The sequence below is a fragment of the Chiloscyllium plagiosum genome, chromosome 33, assembly GCF_004010195.1.
Source record: "Chiloscyllium plagiosum isolate BGI_BamShark_2017 chromosome 33, ASM401019v2, whole genome shotgun sequence".
NCBI lineage: Eukaryota > Metazoa > Chordata > Chondrichthyes > Orectolobiformes > Hemiscylliidae > Chiloscyllium > Chiloscyllium plagiosum.
Window position 1 is genome coordinate 40969844 of NC_057742.1, and position 17889 is coordinate 40987732.

Genomic DNA, 17889 nt, shown 5'->3' on the forward strand with positions numbered 1-17889 from the left:
TGGGAGGAAACCGGAGCACCCGGAGGAAACCCACGCAGACACGGGGAGAGTGCAACTCCACACAGAGAGTCGCCTGAGGCGGGAATTGAACCCGGGTCTCTGGCGCTGTGAGGCAGCAGTGCTAACCACTGTGCCACCGTGCCGCCCACCTATTTAGAACTTCAATTTTTAGATCTGGTCTATCCTTTTGCATCACTATTTTAAAACGATTAGAATTATGGTCGCTGGCCCTAAAGTGCTCCCCCACTGACACCTCAGTCACCTGCTCTGCCTTATTTCCCAAGAGTAGGTCATTCACCCTGCCCTGAACATCTTTGGACAGTGGGAGGAAACTGGAGCACACAGAGGAAACCCACGCAGACATGGGGAGAACGTGCAAACTCCACACAGAGTCACCCCCTCCCCCCCGAGGCTGGAATTGAACCCGGGTCCTTGGCGCTCTGAGGCAGCAGTTAACTTTCACTGCTCTGTCTTTGCCTCACCGTGGGAATAATTTGATTTTGAATCACATTCATCTTCTCAACATTTCTCTGGTTTTATTTGCTGATTTTTCTGTCCAGTTAATCTGACCTAGTTCTCTGTTTATCCCAGTTGAGAAGTTTTCGAAGTTCAAATGCAATTTGACGCTGCTCTTTCTGAATACTTTACCTGCTTTCTGAGCTGGTCTTCTTTTCAGATTCCTTTCACAACTTTGCTTTGCCTCAAATAGCCGATAAATTTGCTCCTCTTTAGTGATGACATCATCAGCATCAACCTGTCAGTTTAGGGAAATGAGAAACACTATCAAAAAACAAATTTGACACTATCCCAGTGACCCCCTGCCCTCTAACCTGACTTTTTAACCTTCTCCTTCTGGCTTGATTCCTTGTCCCACTGTCTCTCACATTGACCCCTGATTGCCAGTCATCAGCCCTGACTTCCTTCTACTGGAACTTTCCCCCCCAACCCCTTAAATGCTTCTCTGCCCTCAATCTCTCATTCTGCCCCCTGTCCCTATCTGTAATGGATAGTTCCTGTCAGCGATGCCTAGTTATTAGAACAGATTCCAGATTTGACAAACCTGCAACCTTTAAGACAGCTTGTGATATTACATTGTTTGATGTTCTGGTAGAAGGCTATGCACCTTACCTTCAGTCACACTGTGCATGTAATAAAGGCAGTGTGGTGTGCTCAGTCACAAAAATTGCTGGAGAAACTCAGCAGGAGTGGCAGCATCTGTGGAGAGAAAGCAGAGTTAATGTTATGGGTCCAGTGACCCTTCTTCAGAACCTGGTTGCTGGATCTGAAATGTTAATTCTGTTTCTCTCTACATGGATACTGCCAGACCTGCTGAGATTCTGCAGCAACTTTTGTTTTTGTTTCAGGTTTTCAGCATCCATAATTCTTTGTTTTATTGTAATGTGCTCAGTCAGTCAGTTATGCATCAGTACATTACATCAGTAAACATAAACCCCAGATGATGTGTATAAGTCTGTGATATTACAACCAAATAAATAGTGTTATTAATAAATGTGACATCAATTTCAATAAGAACCTGACTATGATATACGTCATGCAGACTAACTTGGTGCTTGCCACATATCGCATCACCCACATTCCAAAGAATATTAAAACACAACCTTTCAGGCCTTTGCCTGTGTTACGGATCTCAAACTTTAACCCCTGGTGAGAATTGCGCTGATTAAGACTAAACCATGTTCAATTGCAAGCAGCCATTATCACCCAACTTTACTTATACCTCCAGAACAGAGAAGACATTGTAACAAAATGCCTAGATCCTGTAATATTCTTCCCCAGTTAAAAATGAACAAACAGCTTATACAAAAATGGTACATATATATAATAGCACAGAATACAACATGGCTCAAACACTAGCAACATTACCTGAATTACCAGATTGGGTTTCAATGTTTTTGTTTACTACAATCACAACTAAGTCATATATGAACAGTAGTGCAGGGTAGTTTGCATATAAAATAAAACAATGTTTCCTCAGCATCAGGATATTTTGAACAAAAGTAACATTACTTGTATTATTTTCTCTTCTTTATTTTGATATACTTTCGAGTAACCCAAAATCAGATTTTATTTCTGTCTGGCAATTTCCCCTGTAGTCATTGATGCAAAAGGTAACGTTGGCCCACTGAGTTGGAAGCTATTAGTTGCCATTGGGTGCATTCAAGGGGAAGTCTGGCAGTCAGTACACAGTCCTGGGGGCACGCATTTCCAGCTGATGTAGGGCTCTCGAATTAATCAGAAATATTCAGGCCTAAGACAATGATATTCAAACACTGATGCTCACACACTCACATAAAAATGTCACACTTATATTTAGACTGTCATACCTAATGTACATGTGACTTCTGACCCATGGCCACATTATTGACACTTTCCTGCCCTCTGAAATGGCTGAGCATGTCACTCACCTGAAGGCTGTCAGTGGATGGACAACAGAGTCCAGTCTTGCCCCTGATGCCCACAAAGTGATGAAATAAAAGAACAATAAAATGATGTAAATAGTGCAATACATGTTCGTATTTCCAGTGATAGAACAGGTGCCAACTCTAAGCCATAGACATATTCAATTACTTCTGCACACACTCAAAACCTGGTATACCTCTGCCCTTAATTCCTCTTGGTTAATAACTGAAACTATAGACATAACAAACAAGGCCTCAGCTGCTACTCTCACAGACACACGATCTGTAATGTGTTAAAATCTCACACTGAGGCTCTGAGATGTCCTTCAGGTTTTCCAACAGTAGCTGCATAGATAATACTAAAAGTAACAGGAGTGAGAGAAATCCACAAATGAACATAAAAGACCCCAGACAGCAGATCAGGAGCCTGCGTAACCATGCTACAGTACAGAATGCAAGGTCTCAAACTGACTTACTGCTGCTGCAAAGTTCATCCAGATTCCACTCCACAGCAGTTACTTTATAACCATGTGAAGGAGTCAGCTCTGAACAAGACTATAATGATGAACTATGACCACACTTTAAAGCATTTTACAATATCTGATTTGATGAAAGAGGATTGGGGCCTCAACAAAGGCAATTTTGTTTCACTCATTCAATTCCTCTCCTCCAAAATCTCATGTACACTTCAACCTATCATGCAATAAAGTGTGCACTTCTCTCATGCTCTACTTTACCACCTGTTCAACATCCTAGATAAGCTGGTGAACCCTGTCACACATCAGCCTCATGCATGTAATCTATCACTGAAAGGGTGGCATGGTGGCTCAGCGGTTAGCACTGCTGCATCACAGTGCCAGGGACCCATGTTTGATTCCAGCCTCGGGTGACTGTGTGGAGTTTTGCAAGTTCTCCCAGTGTCTGTGCGGGTTTTCTCCAGGTGCTCCAGTTTCCTCCCACAATCCATAGATGTGCAGGGTAGGTGAATTGGCCATGCTAAATTGCCTGTAGTGTTAGGTGAAGGGGTAAATGTAGGGGATTGGGTGTGGGTGGGTTGCTCTTCGGCAGGTCGGTGTGGACTTGTTGGGCCGAAGGACCTGTTTCCACACTGTAAGTAATCTAAATCTAAAAAAAAATTTCAAACATCTTCAGAAGCCTCCAGCTGCCATCATGTAAAACCAAAGAACTGCAGACACTGGAAATCTCAAACAAAAAGAGGACTTGCAGAAGAAACTCAGCAGAACTGTCAGCATCTGCAGAGAGAAAGCGGACTTAATGTTTCAGGTCCAGTTCTGATGAAGAATCATGTATCTTGAAACATTGACTGTTTTCTCTCACAATTGTTATCAGACTTGCTGAATTTCCCCGGCAATTTCTGTTTTTGGTTCAGCTTCCTTAATGTGACATTCTCCTTTTGTATGTAAACATATCAATCACACTGAAGGATTGGTGAAACAGTATTAAAGATAAGAGTATTTATAGCTAATGTTCACTGGGAGCTAAAGATCGTATATCTGACTCCTATCACTGCTGTTTCAGAATGATGAACAAACAGTGGCGTTCATCAATCATATTCCTGCTGAGGTGGATAATGATTGGGATACAATTATTTAAAGCTGCGTACATATCATTCCAGGAATCAATTGAGTGACCATTCTCTAAGCTGCTTCTACTGCATTTATATAACTTTATATTTGACTTCACTTGTACTTAACCCCAACATCCCATTTGCTTTCCTAACCACTTGCATCATAACATTTCATGATTCATTTAGCAGGGCTGCCTGCTCTCCTGTGTTGTAGCGGTCTGCATGTCTCTTTCCACTAGAATAGAACACTAATTTTATATTTATTTTCCTGCCAAAGCAGACACTTTCCTACCACATGTTCCATCTGCCAATTTTTTGCCCACTTACTTAACCTTATCAGGGTAAAAGTGCATAATATATTATCATTTGTGAATTGGATTTTAATAGTAAATGTGTTTCTGGTTTTAGTTCTAGTGATTTCTTATGTGATCTAAAGTCATTCTTGAATGGTGCATTTAAATATCATATCCAAGAAAGCATGTGATTTCAGATAACTGATTAAATAAGTTAACCTGGTGAGTTAGCTGATGAAACGTTTACAAAGTTGAACTTATGTGAGATAGAAAAAGACATACCAAGGGCTCAAACCAGATTCCAGTCAAGATTAACAGTACGATATCAGCAGAAGAACAGTTTAGTTTGTGGTAGACGTTCAGAACTGCCAAGATGTCTTAACATTTTTTAGCAGTTTAAGTAGAGGGGACTTTTCTTAAAGTTCAGTTGGCAGATTCAGTGAAGTAGCTAGTGTCTGCGCATCTCAGGGAGAGGCAATAAAAGAGAGATTCACATCAGGTGATCTGATTTAACCTTCTGTCTGATCAATTTTGATGCTTTTTCTTTCAAAATAACATTACAGGCAACATTCCCTATCATGTTTCTTGTTGATGCATGGATCTCTGAGGTCAGATCGCAGTAGTAACTTCCAGAAGCAGAAGCATTACATCGGCACACCAAGCAAGGTGTGTGGACGTTCCTTGTGGTCACACAGTTTAAAGGGAACATTGTCGGCAGCCTCATGTAAACATGTTCAGTGACTGGCCATCATAGTAACCTAACAGCATAAGACAAATCTTATTGATTATCAGGCTAGATTTCACTCCAGAATCTTACAAATCCAGTACTAGGATCAGCTGCGAATATAACACTCTTTATATCCCTTTTTCAAATTCTCTTTCTCCTCTTCACAACCTAACTTTTACTTGTCTATATCATCAGCAAATTTAGCAGCTCATAAATTTAGTCCCTTCATGCAGGTTATTGATATAGATTGTAAATGACTCAGTATTACCCAGAGTCACTCTGTATTTGTTAATTTGAATTAGTTTCTGTCCTGTTTAATTTTCTGTGGTTGCGCTGCCAAGTCAAAGAGAGTTTGTGAAATATTGAGAGTGACTTCTATTGTAGCTGTGCCACGTTTGTCTTCAGGGTATATGTGTAACTTGGAGGAGTTTGCTGAATGCCCAGTGAGGTTGGTGTGACAATGTTCATTCCAAGAACCTGTTAACGTATCATACAGAGCTTCTAATGTCAAGAGGTTAAGGCACTTCAAGGCTGCCAAGATAAAGAAACATAAAGAAACACAGTGTGCACACAAAGAGACTACTTCTGTCTCTCGAGTATGTGCCCGACCTGTCTTAGAATTGTTAGATCTGTGGTCAGTACACTGTATACACACAATGCCTGCCATGGCTTTCAGCAGCCTGTCTCAGCCAATGAAATATCTTTGCACATAACTGACAAGCTAAACACATCACACAGTGACACTCTCACACATCAGTGAACAAAAATACCAAGAATGTTATTGAAACCAACTGGCGATGAGAAACGGAGACTGCCTCCTGTTGTACCTCACTTGCTGAATTGCCAGTCAGCTCAGCAACTAAAATCCCAGAAACGGTGTAGTGATACCAAGGGAACTGTGTATTCAGGCGAAAACCTTAAAAAGACATGATTTTTAATCAACCCATTCAGATGCATTATGACACCTGTAAAGCAAATGGAACCTTGCATTTCAGAGGCAGGGACATTACCACTACACCACAAGAACCCTCCTTTAATGAAGATCATGGCTGTTTTAGCTGGTTTACTGGGCATTGGTTTGACCCACATCTGGAGTGCTGCATTCAAATCTGGGTGTCTACACCACAGGAAAAATATATTAATTATAGATTCATCTCAGTCTGAAAGGGTTAATTTATGTTAACAGGTTTCAGGTAAACTGAGGAAGGATTCTTGTGGAGGAGGAGCTAGGCAACATCTGAATTCAACAGGCCAGCTTGTTATAAGAGGACCAGCCTGCCATGTCTTCACTCCAGGCAGGTTGGGGTGCAACAGAACTGGGCAGATACAGGCCATTTGGCCTATCAAGTCTGTACTGACCCTCCAAAGCGTATCCTACCCTGTCCCTGTAACCTTACATTTACCTTGGCTAATCCACCTAACCTGTATATCTATGGACACGACAGGCCACTTTAGCATGGCCAATCCACCTAAGTTTCACATCTTGGGACTGTAGGAGGAAACTGGAGCACTTGGAGACAAGGCGAGAATGTGCAAACTACACACGGTCACCCAAGGCTGGAATCATACCCAGGCTCCTGGCACTGTGTGAGGCAACAGTGCTAACCACTGTGTCACTGTACTGCCCTGAAAAATCAAGAGACTTGTAAGAATTGTAAGAAAGGACTGCAACAAGATGGAAGACTTTAATCTTCATATCGATTGGATGAATCAAATTTGTGACACTGGATAATAAAGAATCACGTTTTTGGAGATACTGTAGTATGTTTGTATGACTAGTGGATTCACTACCTAACAGGGAACAGAGAATAAAGATATTTGAGTTATTTTGTCTTATAAAAGACAATTAGCACTTGAAAGGATTAACTGACACCACAAGATAAGTTCCACTAATCAAGATAGAAGGGTTGTTTCTAAGAGGAACTAACCAGAGTTGCAGAACATTCCTAATTGATTGTTATGTGTGCTAACAGCTTTTGACCAAAGTAGTAATGTGTGCATACTTTTACATTGATTCTGTGTCTCACAAGGGGCAATCATGTATCTGAATTGAAATATAAGTAGCTATTAAGTACAATGTGCTGGACATCCTTCCTCTCATTGGTATTAATCAAGCTACTGATACAATGAGAAGGATCAGGAGTAATGAGTCTGACCCATAAAATGTTGGAACTGCTGACAGCTAATACTCTAAAATCTTCAACTTGGCAATCTGTAACCATTACAGAAACTGGGTTGAGAGAAGGGCAGAACTGGCAGTTCAACATTCCTGATGTTTCAGGCATGATAGAGAGAGATGTAAAAGAGCTGGAGGAGTTGCATTACTGATTAAGGAGAATATCACAACTGTTCATGTTGGAGGGTTCATCCAGTGAGGCCATACTGGCAGAACTCAGGAAGAAGAACGGTGCAGTCACTATGATGGGGTTACACTATAGGCTTGAGGAGAAAGTGAGGTCTGCAGATGCTGGAGATCAGAGCTGAAAATGTGTTGCTGGAGAAGCGCAGCAGGTCAGGCAGCATCCAGGGAACAGGAGAATCGACGTTTCGGGCATAAGCACTTCTTCAGGAATGAGGAAAGTTTGTCCAGCAGGCTAAGATAAAAGGTAGGGAGGAGGGACTTACACTATAGGCTTCCCAATAGCCAGTGGGAGATAGAGCAACAGATAGAAAAGCAGATCATGGAAAGATATAAAAACAACACGGTTGACAACATCCACTGCCCTTTCCTCATCAATCACATTTGTCACTTCCTCAAAAAACTTAATCAACTTTGTGAGTGAAGATCTCCCCTGCTGACTAACCCTAATATTTCCATTCTTATGCAAATGCAAGCAAATCCTGTCCCTAGGAATCTTCTTCAATAATTTACCTGCTACTAATGTAAGGCTCAACGGCCAATAATTTCATGGATTTTCCTTGTTGTTCTTCTTAACCAAAGGAACAACATTGGCTATTCGCCAATCTTTAAGGACCTTGTCTGTAATTAAAGAGGATACTGAAATCTCTGTCAGGGCCTCAGCAATCTCCTCCTTTCCCTCATTCAGTAACTTGGGATAGATCTTATCAGATCCTAGGAACTTATCTATCTGAATGTTTTTAAAGACACTCAATACCTCCTTCTCCTTAATATAAATATGACTCAGAACATCAACACAGTCTGCTTTAAGCTTACCACCACCCATGTCCTTCTCCTTGTTGAATACCAATGTGAAGGTCTCATTCAGAATCTCACTCACTTCCTCTGTCTCCACACACAAATTCCTTCCTTTCTCCTTGAGTGGATCTACCCTTTCCCTTGCTCCTAATATAAGAATAAAATACCTTCGGATTCCCTTTAATCCTACTCACAAAGGACATTTCATGGCTCTTTCTAGCTCTCGTAATTTCTTGTTTAAGTTTTTTTTTGCTGCTTCCTTTATAATCCCCAAAGATCTTGTCTGATTTTCATTTCCTAAAACTTACATATGCTTCTTTTCTGTTTTTGACTAACCATCCAACATCTCTTGGCATCCTAGGCTCCTGGATCTCTCCAAATTATTTTTCATCCTCATAAACGCATGCAGATCTTGAGCCACTGGCCTCCTACGTGTCAGATATGACTCTACCCTCAAACAGCTGCCCCCAGTTGAATTTCTCCAATTCTAGCCTAATACTGTTGTAACTAGCCTTCCAAAATTAGCACTTTGACCTAAGGGCCAGTCTTATCCTTATCTATAACTATCTTAAAACTTACAGAAGTTACAAGGATGTTGCCAGGACTCAAGGGTCTGAGTTACAGGGAAAGGATGGACAAGTTGGACTTTTCTCTTTGGAGCATAGGAGACTGAGGGGGGGATCCTATAGAGATGTATCGGATTATGAGAGGCATGGATAGGGTGAATGTACTCAGTCTTTTTCCCAGGGTTGGGTAATCGTGGACTAGAGTTTAAGATTTTAGGGGAAAGAATAAAAGGGAACCTGAGGGGCAACATTTTTACAAAGAGGGTGGTACGCATATGGAATGAGCTGCAGAGAGTAGTTGTGGAAGGCTGTTTTCTGACTGGAAGTGACCAGAGATGTACAGCATGGAAACAGACCCTTCAATCCAACTCGTCCATGCCGACCAGATATCTTAAATTAATCTAGTCGCATTTGCCAGCACTTGGCCCATACCATCTAAACCCTTCCTATTCATATACCCATCCAGATGCCTTTTAAATGCTGTAATTGTACCAGCATCCAACACTTCCTCTGGCAGCTCATTCCATACACCCATCACCCTCTGCATGAAAAAGTTGCCCCTTAGGTTCCTTTTAAATTGTTCCCCCTCACCCTAAACCTATGCCTTCTAGTTCTGGACTCCCCCACCCCAGGGAAAAGACCTTGCCTATTTATCGTATCCATGCCCCTCATGATTTTATAAAGCTCTATAAGGTCACCCCTCAGCCTCCAACACTCTAGGGAAAATACCCTAGCCTATTCAGCCTCTCCCTATAGCTCAAACGCTCCAACCCTGGCAACATCCTTGTAAAGCTTTTCTGAACCCTTTCAAGTTTCACAACGTCCTTCCTATAGGAAGGAGACCAGGACTGCACACAATATTTCAAAAGTAGCTTAACCATTGCCCTGTACAGCTGTAACATGACCTCCCAATTCCTATACTAAATGCTCTGACCAATAAAGGAAAGCATACCAAACACCTTCTTCACTATCCCATCTACCTACAACTCCACTTTCAAGGAGCTGTTGCACAAAGACCTCTGTTGTTTGCAATGCATATAAATGATTTAGATGAAAATGTAGATTGATTAGTAAGTTTTCAGGTGACAAGAAAATTGGTGGAGTTATGTATAGTGGATAAGGTTATCAAAGGATACAGCAGAATATGGAGCAGTTGGAAAGTTAGGCAGGGAAATGGCAGATGGTGTTAATCTAAACAAGTGTGAGGTGATGCATTTTTGGAGGTCAAATGCAAGAGGAAAGTGTACAGTAAATAGCATGACCTTTAGGAGCATTGATATACAGAGGGATCTTGGAGAAGAAGCCCATAACTCCCTGAAAGTGACAAAACAAGTGGATGAAGTGGTAAAGAAGGCATAAGGCATGCATCCTTTCATCAGTCAGAATATTGAGTATATAAGTTCGCAAGTCATGTTGCAGCTGTATAAAACTTTAGTTAGACCATATTTGGAGTATCGTGTGCACTTCTGGTCACCACACTGTAGTGATTGCAACAAGGTCAGCCAGGTTGACTTTATACAATAGGAGTTCCCTGATTGAGCTGTTAACCTGGCCCAATCAGGGACTCCTGACTGACAGAGAAAAATGGGAGTGTCAGAGGTTCTGTTGACTCTGAGAGCTGACTCTGTGGAAGCTTGATGTGTGTCAAATACCATGCATGTGTAAATGAAGGGGGACTTGATGACGGGATACTGGCCTCTGCGGAGTTATTTCACACACTATTAGAAAGATGTGGAGACTTTGGATAGGGTGCAAGAAGTTTACCAGGATACTGCCTGGATTGGAGTTTATTAGCTCTAAGGAGAGGTTGGATAAATTTGGACTATTTTCACTAGAGTATTGGAGGCTGACAGAAGTATATAACATTATGAGAGACATTGATGGAATGGATAGTCGGAGTCTTTTTCTCAGGGTGGAAGTGTCAAATATTAGGAGGCATAAGTTTAAGGTGAGAGGGGAAAAGTGGTCGGTGCCTAGAAAGAGCTATCAGGGGAAGTGGTATAAGCAGAGATGATAGCAACGTTTAAGAGGAACTTAGACAGATGCATGAACAGGCAGTGAATGGAGGAATACAGACGACGTGCAGCCAGATGGGGTTAGTCTAGAATGGTGTAATGGTCGGCATAGACACAGTGGGCTGAAAGGCCTGTTCCTGTGTTGTACTGTTCTGTGTCCTATGTTCCATTTAGTGGTGTACCACAGGATCAATGCTGGGGCCTGGACAATTTATTATCTATATTCCCTGCATGGAAGAACGGTTTGGTTGCATTTTAGCCAAACTTACTGATCATGTAAAGATAGAGAGGAAAAGAAGTTGTAAGGAAGATGCACAGTCTGAATACACAGTCTATATAGATTAGATTAATTACAGTGTGGAAACAGGCTCTTCGGCCCAACAAGTCCACACCAACCCTCCAAAGAGCAGCCAACCCAGACCCATTCCCCTACCCTCTATTTACTCTTGACTAACGAACCTAACACTATGGGCAATTTAGCATGGTCAATTCACCTAACCTATGGAAAGGATAACTAACTGGGCAAAGATGTGATATATGGAATACAATGTGGGGAACTATGACGTGGTTCACTTTGGCAGGAAGAACAGAAAAAATATCTAGAGATTGCAGAATGCTGCAGAACAGAGACATGTGGGTATCCTTGTATGTGAATCACAAAAAGCTAGCATACAGATATACCGAGTGGTTTAGAATACAAATAGATTGTTAGCATTTATTGCAAGGGGGCTGGGGTAAAAAAGTGGGGATATCATTCCACAACAATACTGAACATTAGGGAAGTCACAGTTTCCTCACATAAGGAAGGAGATGTTTACATCGGAAGCCTTTCCTGAAATGGAAGGGTTGTCTTCTGAGGAAGGGTTGAGTAGGTTATACTCATACCATTTATAAGAATAGGAAGTGATCTTATTTGTGACAAGCTGGAAAGGATGTTTCCCTAATGAGAGAATTTCAAGCTGAGGGGCACATGGTGATGGGGAGGAATTTCCTGTCTCAGAGTGCCTTTTACCTTTGGAATTCATAAAGAGCAAGAGAAGCTTGTTTACTCAAGGCTGGATTACTCAAGGCTGGATTACTCAAGGCTGGATTAGAGAGTGTGTTAATTAGGAAGAGAATCCAGTGTTAAAGGAAAGAGGTGAGAAAGTGAAGTTAAGATCACAATTAGATCAACCATGACCTGACTGAATGGCAGAGCAGACTCAAGGGGCCAAACTGCCTACTCCAGCTCCAACTTCCACACATTGCACAACTCTCAGACTCTAATATTTCTGCCGTTACACAAAGACTGTGATTCAGAAGTACTTAATTGACTGTGAAGTACTTTAAGATCATGAAAATTGCTATATACATACAAATATTTCTTTCTCTAATCGCCGGCTCTAAAATTTCTATCTAATCTCCTGAAACACGTCAGCCATGGTATGAATTCAAAGTTGACTGTCAGTCCTCATGAAGTGTGGATATATGGGCATGGAAATAGCAGCACGAGCAGGTGAGATGCCTTACTGAACACAGGGGACTAACACCTTCAACATATTGTCTAGCTATCACCATTGTTAACAGCTAACCCGAGAATGCAACTTTAAAAAAAAGGGTTTTGTGATTAACACATGAAAGAAGTGAAACTATCACTGTATTCTAACAGATGAAAGGCTTAACAGACAATCAATTTTACAATGTATAATTTCAGTTACATCACACTGCAAATTTTTGCTATAAATTCTGTGTTACGATCGAGCCCTCCACTATCACCTGATGAAGGAGCGTCGCTCCGAAAGCTAGTGTACTTCCAATTAAACCTGTTGGACTATAACCTGGTGTTGTGTGATTTTTAATTTAAATGTGCTCCTTATTCTGAGACAGTGTGCCCTGATTCTGGACTCAGAGTTGGGGAAACATTTGCTGACTGTCAAGCCCATTAAAAAATTCTGCTTTTCAAAGTATTTGCCTCTCCTTCTTCTGATTGACAGCACAAATTGGCCCAACGTACTCAAGCTCTCCCCATCAAGTTGGGTCTGAGCTCAAAAAGAGATGGCTGCCTTCCACAAGATCCAAGTTCCCGATCTTCCCAATCAATTGCAGCAATGCAGGACCTATTTAACCTCTTCAGCTGGCATTTGTTCATCCTCTTCTGTATCTTTTCCTCACATGGGATTTACCTCCACAATGTGCAGTGGTTAATCCTACCAGTACTGTCATGAACAGATGCTTCTGCAACAGATCGATTGGTGAGGACATGATCAAGTGGGGTTTTTCCACCTTGTTGGTCTCTGGCTCCATGTCCAATCTGGCAACTATGTCCTTTAGGACTCCATCCATAGTGGTGTTACCATGTCTTGGTGAAGGGTATTGAAGCCTCCCATCAGATTACACCGTGTCTTTGCCATTTGCAGTGTTACTTCCAATGGAGGAGCATTGATTCAGCTCAGGAAGTCCAGGAGGTGATAATCAGTTTGACATGATGCTAGGAAACTTCATGAGGTCTGGTGAAAATGTTGAGGACTTTGTAAGTCACAGCCTCCCAACAGTACACCACAGTGCTACCTACCATCTCTGCTGGGTCTTTCCTGCCAATGGGGTGACGGGTCTGGAACATTGGCTAATGGACATGCATGACTAGTAATTGGGACAACTCTCTCCACTTTGGCTCAGATCCCCAGATCTCAGTGAGGAGGACTTTGTTGGTTTAATTGGCCAGGGTGTGAATCTGATCCCTAAGTGATAGCCCAGAAGTAATTTCAATAAATATCTGTGTTCCTATTCATAATTTGCTCATCTTTAGAAGGAGGAGATGGTTGTCAGATGGTTACCTGAAACTTCACTTCATAACAAAGAGACATGAACCAGTCTTTTGATTTCACTTTCAATCAAGGAAAGGAATCCGAAGCACACACAGCATTACTACTATGACTACTGTTGACATTATCTTCAATAGAAGAGAGTGGTAAACTGTGTTGTCATAAACAAATAAGAATTTATTGATTATTCACACAATTTATGATATCAAAGGTAAAGAATCCTTTGAAATTGATATGCAGGAAAAGCTCTATTCATTGGAAAAGTAGCACCAGAACATCTAAAAACCCTTGGAAAAACAGGGTTAGAAGTGATAACAGACATTTGTGATGAAATATATACCAAAGCAGACATTTCAAAAGATTTTAGACACTGATAATTCATTAGCTTATCAAAGAAACAGAAAACAATTAACTGAAATATTCTTATTAAAGTGTTTTTGAAATTAATGGAAAGAAATATCAGTAAATATTGCCGGTGGGTGGCACGGTGGCACAGTGGTTAGCACTGCTGCCTCACAGCGCCAGAGACCCGGGTTCAATTCCCGCCTCAGGCGACTGACTGTGTGGAGTTTGCACATATTCCCCGTGTCTCCCAGTGTCTGCGTGGGTTTCCTCTGGGTGCTCCGGTTTCCTCCCACAGTTCAAAGATGTACAGGTTAGGTGAATTGGCCATGCTAAATTGCTATGGGTGGGTTGCGCTTCGGCGGGGCGGTGTGGACTTGTTGGGCCGAAGGGCTTGTTTCCACACTGTAAGTAATCTAACCTAAAAAAAACTTACATATTAGCAGCAGGAACTGGTGAATAATCTGCATTTAGACTGTTTATAGAGTAGGAACATGTAAGAAGCCAAGAAGTCTTTAATAAATATTGAAAAGTAATCAAGAACATTTACATATGTTTCATAGTCTACAAAAAAATTAACTATTAACCAAATGTTAATAGAAGTGTTACTGAAATGTGACATTGACAGTACAGATATTCAATTGGATAGAAATTGGACTGAACTAGCCATATAAATACAATGGCTACAAGAGCAGGTCAGTGGCTAGGAATCCTGCAGTGAATAATTCACCTCTTAGTTTACCAAAGCCTGCCCATCACCTACAAGGCACAAACCAGGAGTATGATGAAATATTCCCCACTTGCCTGGATGATGCACTTTCAATACAACTCAAGTAGCTTGACACCAGCTAGGACAAAGTAGCCCACTTTGTTGGTCCCACATCGAATAACTTCGACATTTGCTGCCCCCACCCAAGCCCACAGTGCCAGAAATGCATTGCAACATGACCTTTACCATCAAGAAGGACAAGGGCAGCAGATACATGGAAACATCATCACCTATAAGTTCCCCTCCAAGCCATTCACCATCCTGATTTGGAAATATCTTGCTGTTCCTTCAGTGATTCATGGTCAAAATCCTGCAATTCCCTCCCTAAATGCTGTGGGTTGTGGGTCTTCCTACACCAACCAGAAAACAGCAGTTCAAGAAAACAGCTTACCACAACCTTCTCCAGGGCATTTAGGGATGGGTAATGAACGTTAGCCAATGTCAATGTTGCTCACATCCCATTGCCGAATTGAAATAATGAGGTTTTTTTTAAAATCGGGGCAACACGTTGTCTCAGTGGTTAGCACTGCTGCCTCACAGCACCAGGGGCCCGTGTATGACTCCCGCCTCAGGCGATATCGGCGTGAAGTTTGCACATTCTCCCCGTTTCTGCGTGGGTTTGCTCCGGTTTCCTCCGACAATCCAAAGATGTGCCAGTTAGATGAACTGGCCATGCTAAATTGCCCTTAGGTGCATTAGTCAGGGGGAAATGTAGAGTAATGGAGAATGGGCGGCACGGTGGCACAGTGGTTAGCATAGCTGCCTCACAGCGCCAGAGACCCGGGTTCAATTCCCGCCTCAGGTGACTCTCTGTGTGGAGTTTGCAAATTCTCCCCATGTCTGCGTGGGTTTCTTCCCGCAATCCAAAAATGTGTAGGTTAGGTGAATTGGCTGTGCTAAATTGCCCGTAGTGTTAGGTGAAAGCGTAAATGTAGGGGAATGCTTGTGCGTCGGTGTGGACTTGTTGGGCTGGAGGGCCTGATCCAAACTGTAAATAATCTAATCTAATCTACATAGAGGTGGTGGGTATTGTCACCAGACTTGTATTCCAGTTCTAATGGAGTTCTACATGAATGCATGCAGTTTTTGAGCAAAGTACAATGTAACCCTGAAGGTACAAATTCACCCCACAAAATATATGTGTGCAGTTGGGTCTTTGTCTGTGTGTGTCTGTCTGGTTTGGGGGTTGTAAGTGTGAGAAAGTGTATGTGTGTGTGTGTAGTGAGTGCAGAGTGTCTTACGTCTATGAGGGGGTGCATGTGTGAGTGTGGGAGTGTGTGCGTCTATAAGGAGGAGAAAGTGAGGGCTGCAGATGCTGGAGATCAGAGCAGAAAATGTGTTGCTGGAAAAGTGCAGCAGGTCAGGCAGCATCCAAGGAACAGGAGAATCGACGTTTCAGGCATAAGCCCTTCTTCAGGAATGTGTGTCTATAAGGGTGTGTGTGGGTGTCTGTGTGCGCATCTGTGTCACATGGCAGGTACTCATGTGACTCAGCCAACATTGTCTATCTTAGACGTTGCAGGCAAGGATGCCCGGAGGCATGGTACATTTGGGAAACTGAGCAAAGGCTACGACAATGGATGAATGGGCACCGCACAACAATCAGTAGACAGGAGTGTTCCCTCCCAGTTGGGGAACATTTCAGCAGTCCAGGACATTTAGCCTCAGACCTTCGGGTGACCATCGTCCAAGGTGGACTTCGGGACAGGCAGCAGAGAAAAGTGGCCAAGCAGAGGCAGATAGATACGTTCGGTACCCAAAGGGAGGGCCTCAACCGGGACCTTGGGTTCATGTCACATTACAGGTGACCACCATTGCACTATACACACACACAGATACTCCTACACACACACACAGACACACACACACAGGCACTCCTATACACACATACACACTGTAAAACTCCATTATCTCACTTTTTAGATTAGAATCAATCTAAACATCATGGTATAGACAGAGAACACAGGGGGGCTAACACCTTCAACATATTGTCTAGCTATCACCCATTGTTAACAGCTAACCTGAGAATGCAACTTTTTTAAAAAACGTTTTGTGATTTACACATGAAAGAAGTGAAACAATCATGGTATTCAAATAGATGAAAGACTTAACAATCAATTTTTCAATGTATAATTTCAGTTACATCACACTGTAAATTTTTGCTATAAATTCTGTGTGTTAGGATTGAGCCCTCCACTACCACCTGATGAAGGAGCGTCGCTCCGAAAGCTAGTGTGCTTCCAATTAAACCTGTTGGACTATAACCTGGTGTTGTGTGATTTTTAACTTTATATCAAAATTAGACAGGGGCTTGAAAATGTGGATTGGACACAGCTATTTGAAGGGAAGTCCTTTGATATGTGGGAGGCTTTCAAAGATAGGTTAAAGATAGTGTAGGATAAGCATGTCCCGTTGAAGGCAAAGGATAGGAAAGGCAAGATTCTTGAACCATGAATGACAGGAGAAATTGTACAACTAGCCAAGAGGAAAAGTGAAGGGTACATAAGGTCTAGGCAGCTAGGAACAGAATGGGCCCTGGAGGAATATCGGAAGAGTAGGACAAGTGTTAAACGAGGAATCAAGCGGGCTAAAAGGAGTCATGTATAATTTTAATCAGCAGAATTAAGGAGAATCCCAAAGCATTTTATTCTTATATAAGAAGTAAGCGGGTAACTAGAGAAAGGATTGGTCCACTACAGGATAATGAAGGAAGGCTGTGTGTTGAACCTGAGAGAATGGGTGAGATTCTGAATGATTACTTTGCATCAGTGTTCACTGAGGAGAGGAACATGATGAATCTTGAGATTAGAGATAGAAGTTTGATTAGTCTGGATCACGTTGCTGAGGGAGGCGAGACAGGAAATAGCTTGGGCCCTGACAGATATCTTTATGGCATCCTTAAATACAGGTGAGGTGCCAGAGGATTGGAGGGTTGCTCATGTTGTCCCCCTGTACAAGAAGGGAAGTAAGGATATTCCGGGTAACTACAGACCAGTGAGCCTGTCGTCAGTGGTGGGAAAGTTGCTGGAGAAGGTACTGAGGGATAGGATCTATTTATATTTAGAAAAGAATGGGCTTATCAGTGATAGGCAACATAGTTTTGTGTGGGGGAGATCGTGCCTTACCAACTTAATAGAGTTCTTTGAGGAAGTGACCAAGTTGATAGATGAAGGAAAGGCTGTTGATGTCATATACATGGACTTTAGTAAGG

At 42.1% G+C, this 17889-nt stretch overlaps 1 protein-coding gene across 3 annotated transcripts in view; it reads right to left on the reverse strand.

Annotated features, from left to right (window-relative positions):
• Nucleotides 1-17889, reverse strand: part of LOC122540036 (parathyroid hormone/parathyroid hormone-related peptide receptor-like) — a 114520-nt gene that overhangs the window by 88536 nt on the left and 8095 nt on the right. For all 3 annotated transcript variants that reach the window (XM_043675359.1, XM_043675356.1, XM_043675357.1), the window contains exon 3: nucleotides 649-754. In XM_043675359.1, the coding sequence (XP_043531294.1) occupies nucleotides 649-754 (106 nt within the window). The remainder of the gene's footprint in view (nucleotides 1-648; nucleotides 755-17889) is intronic.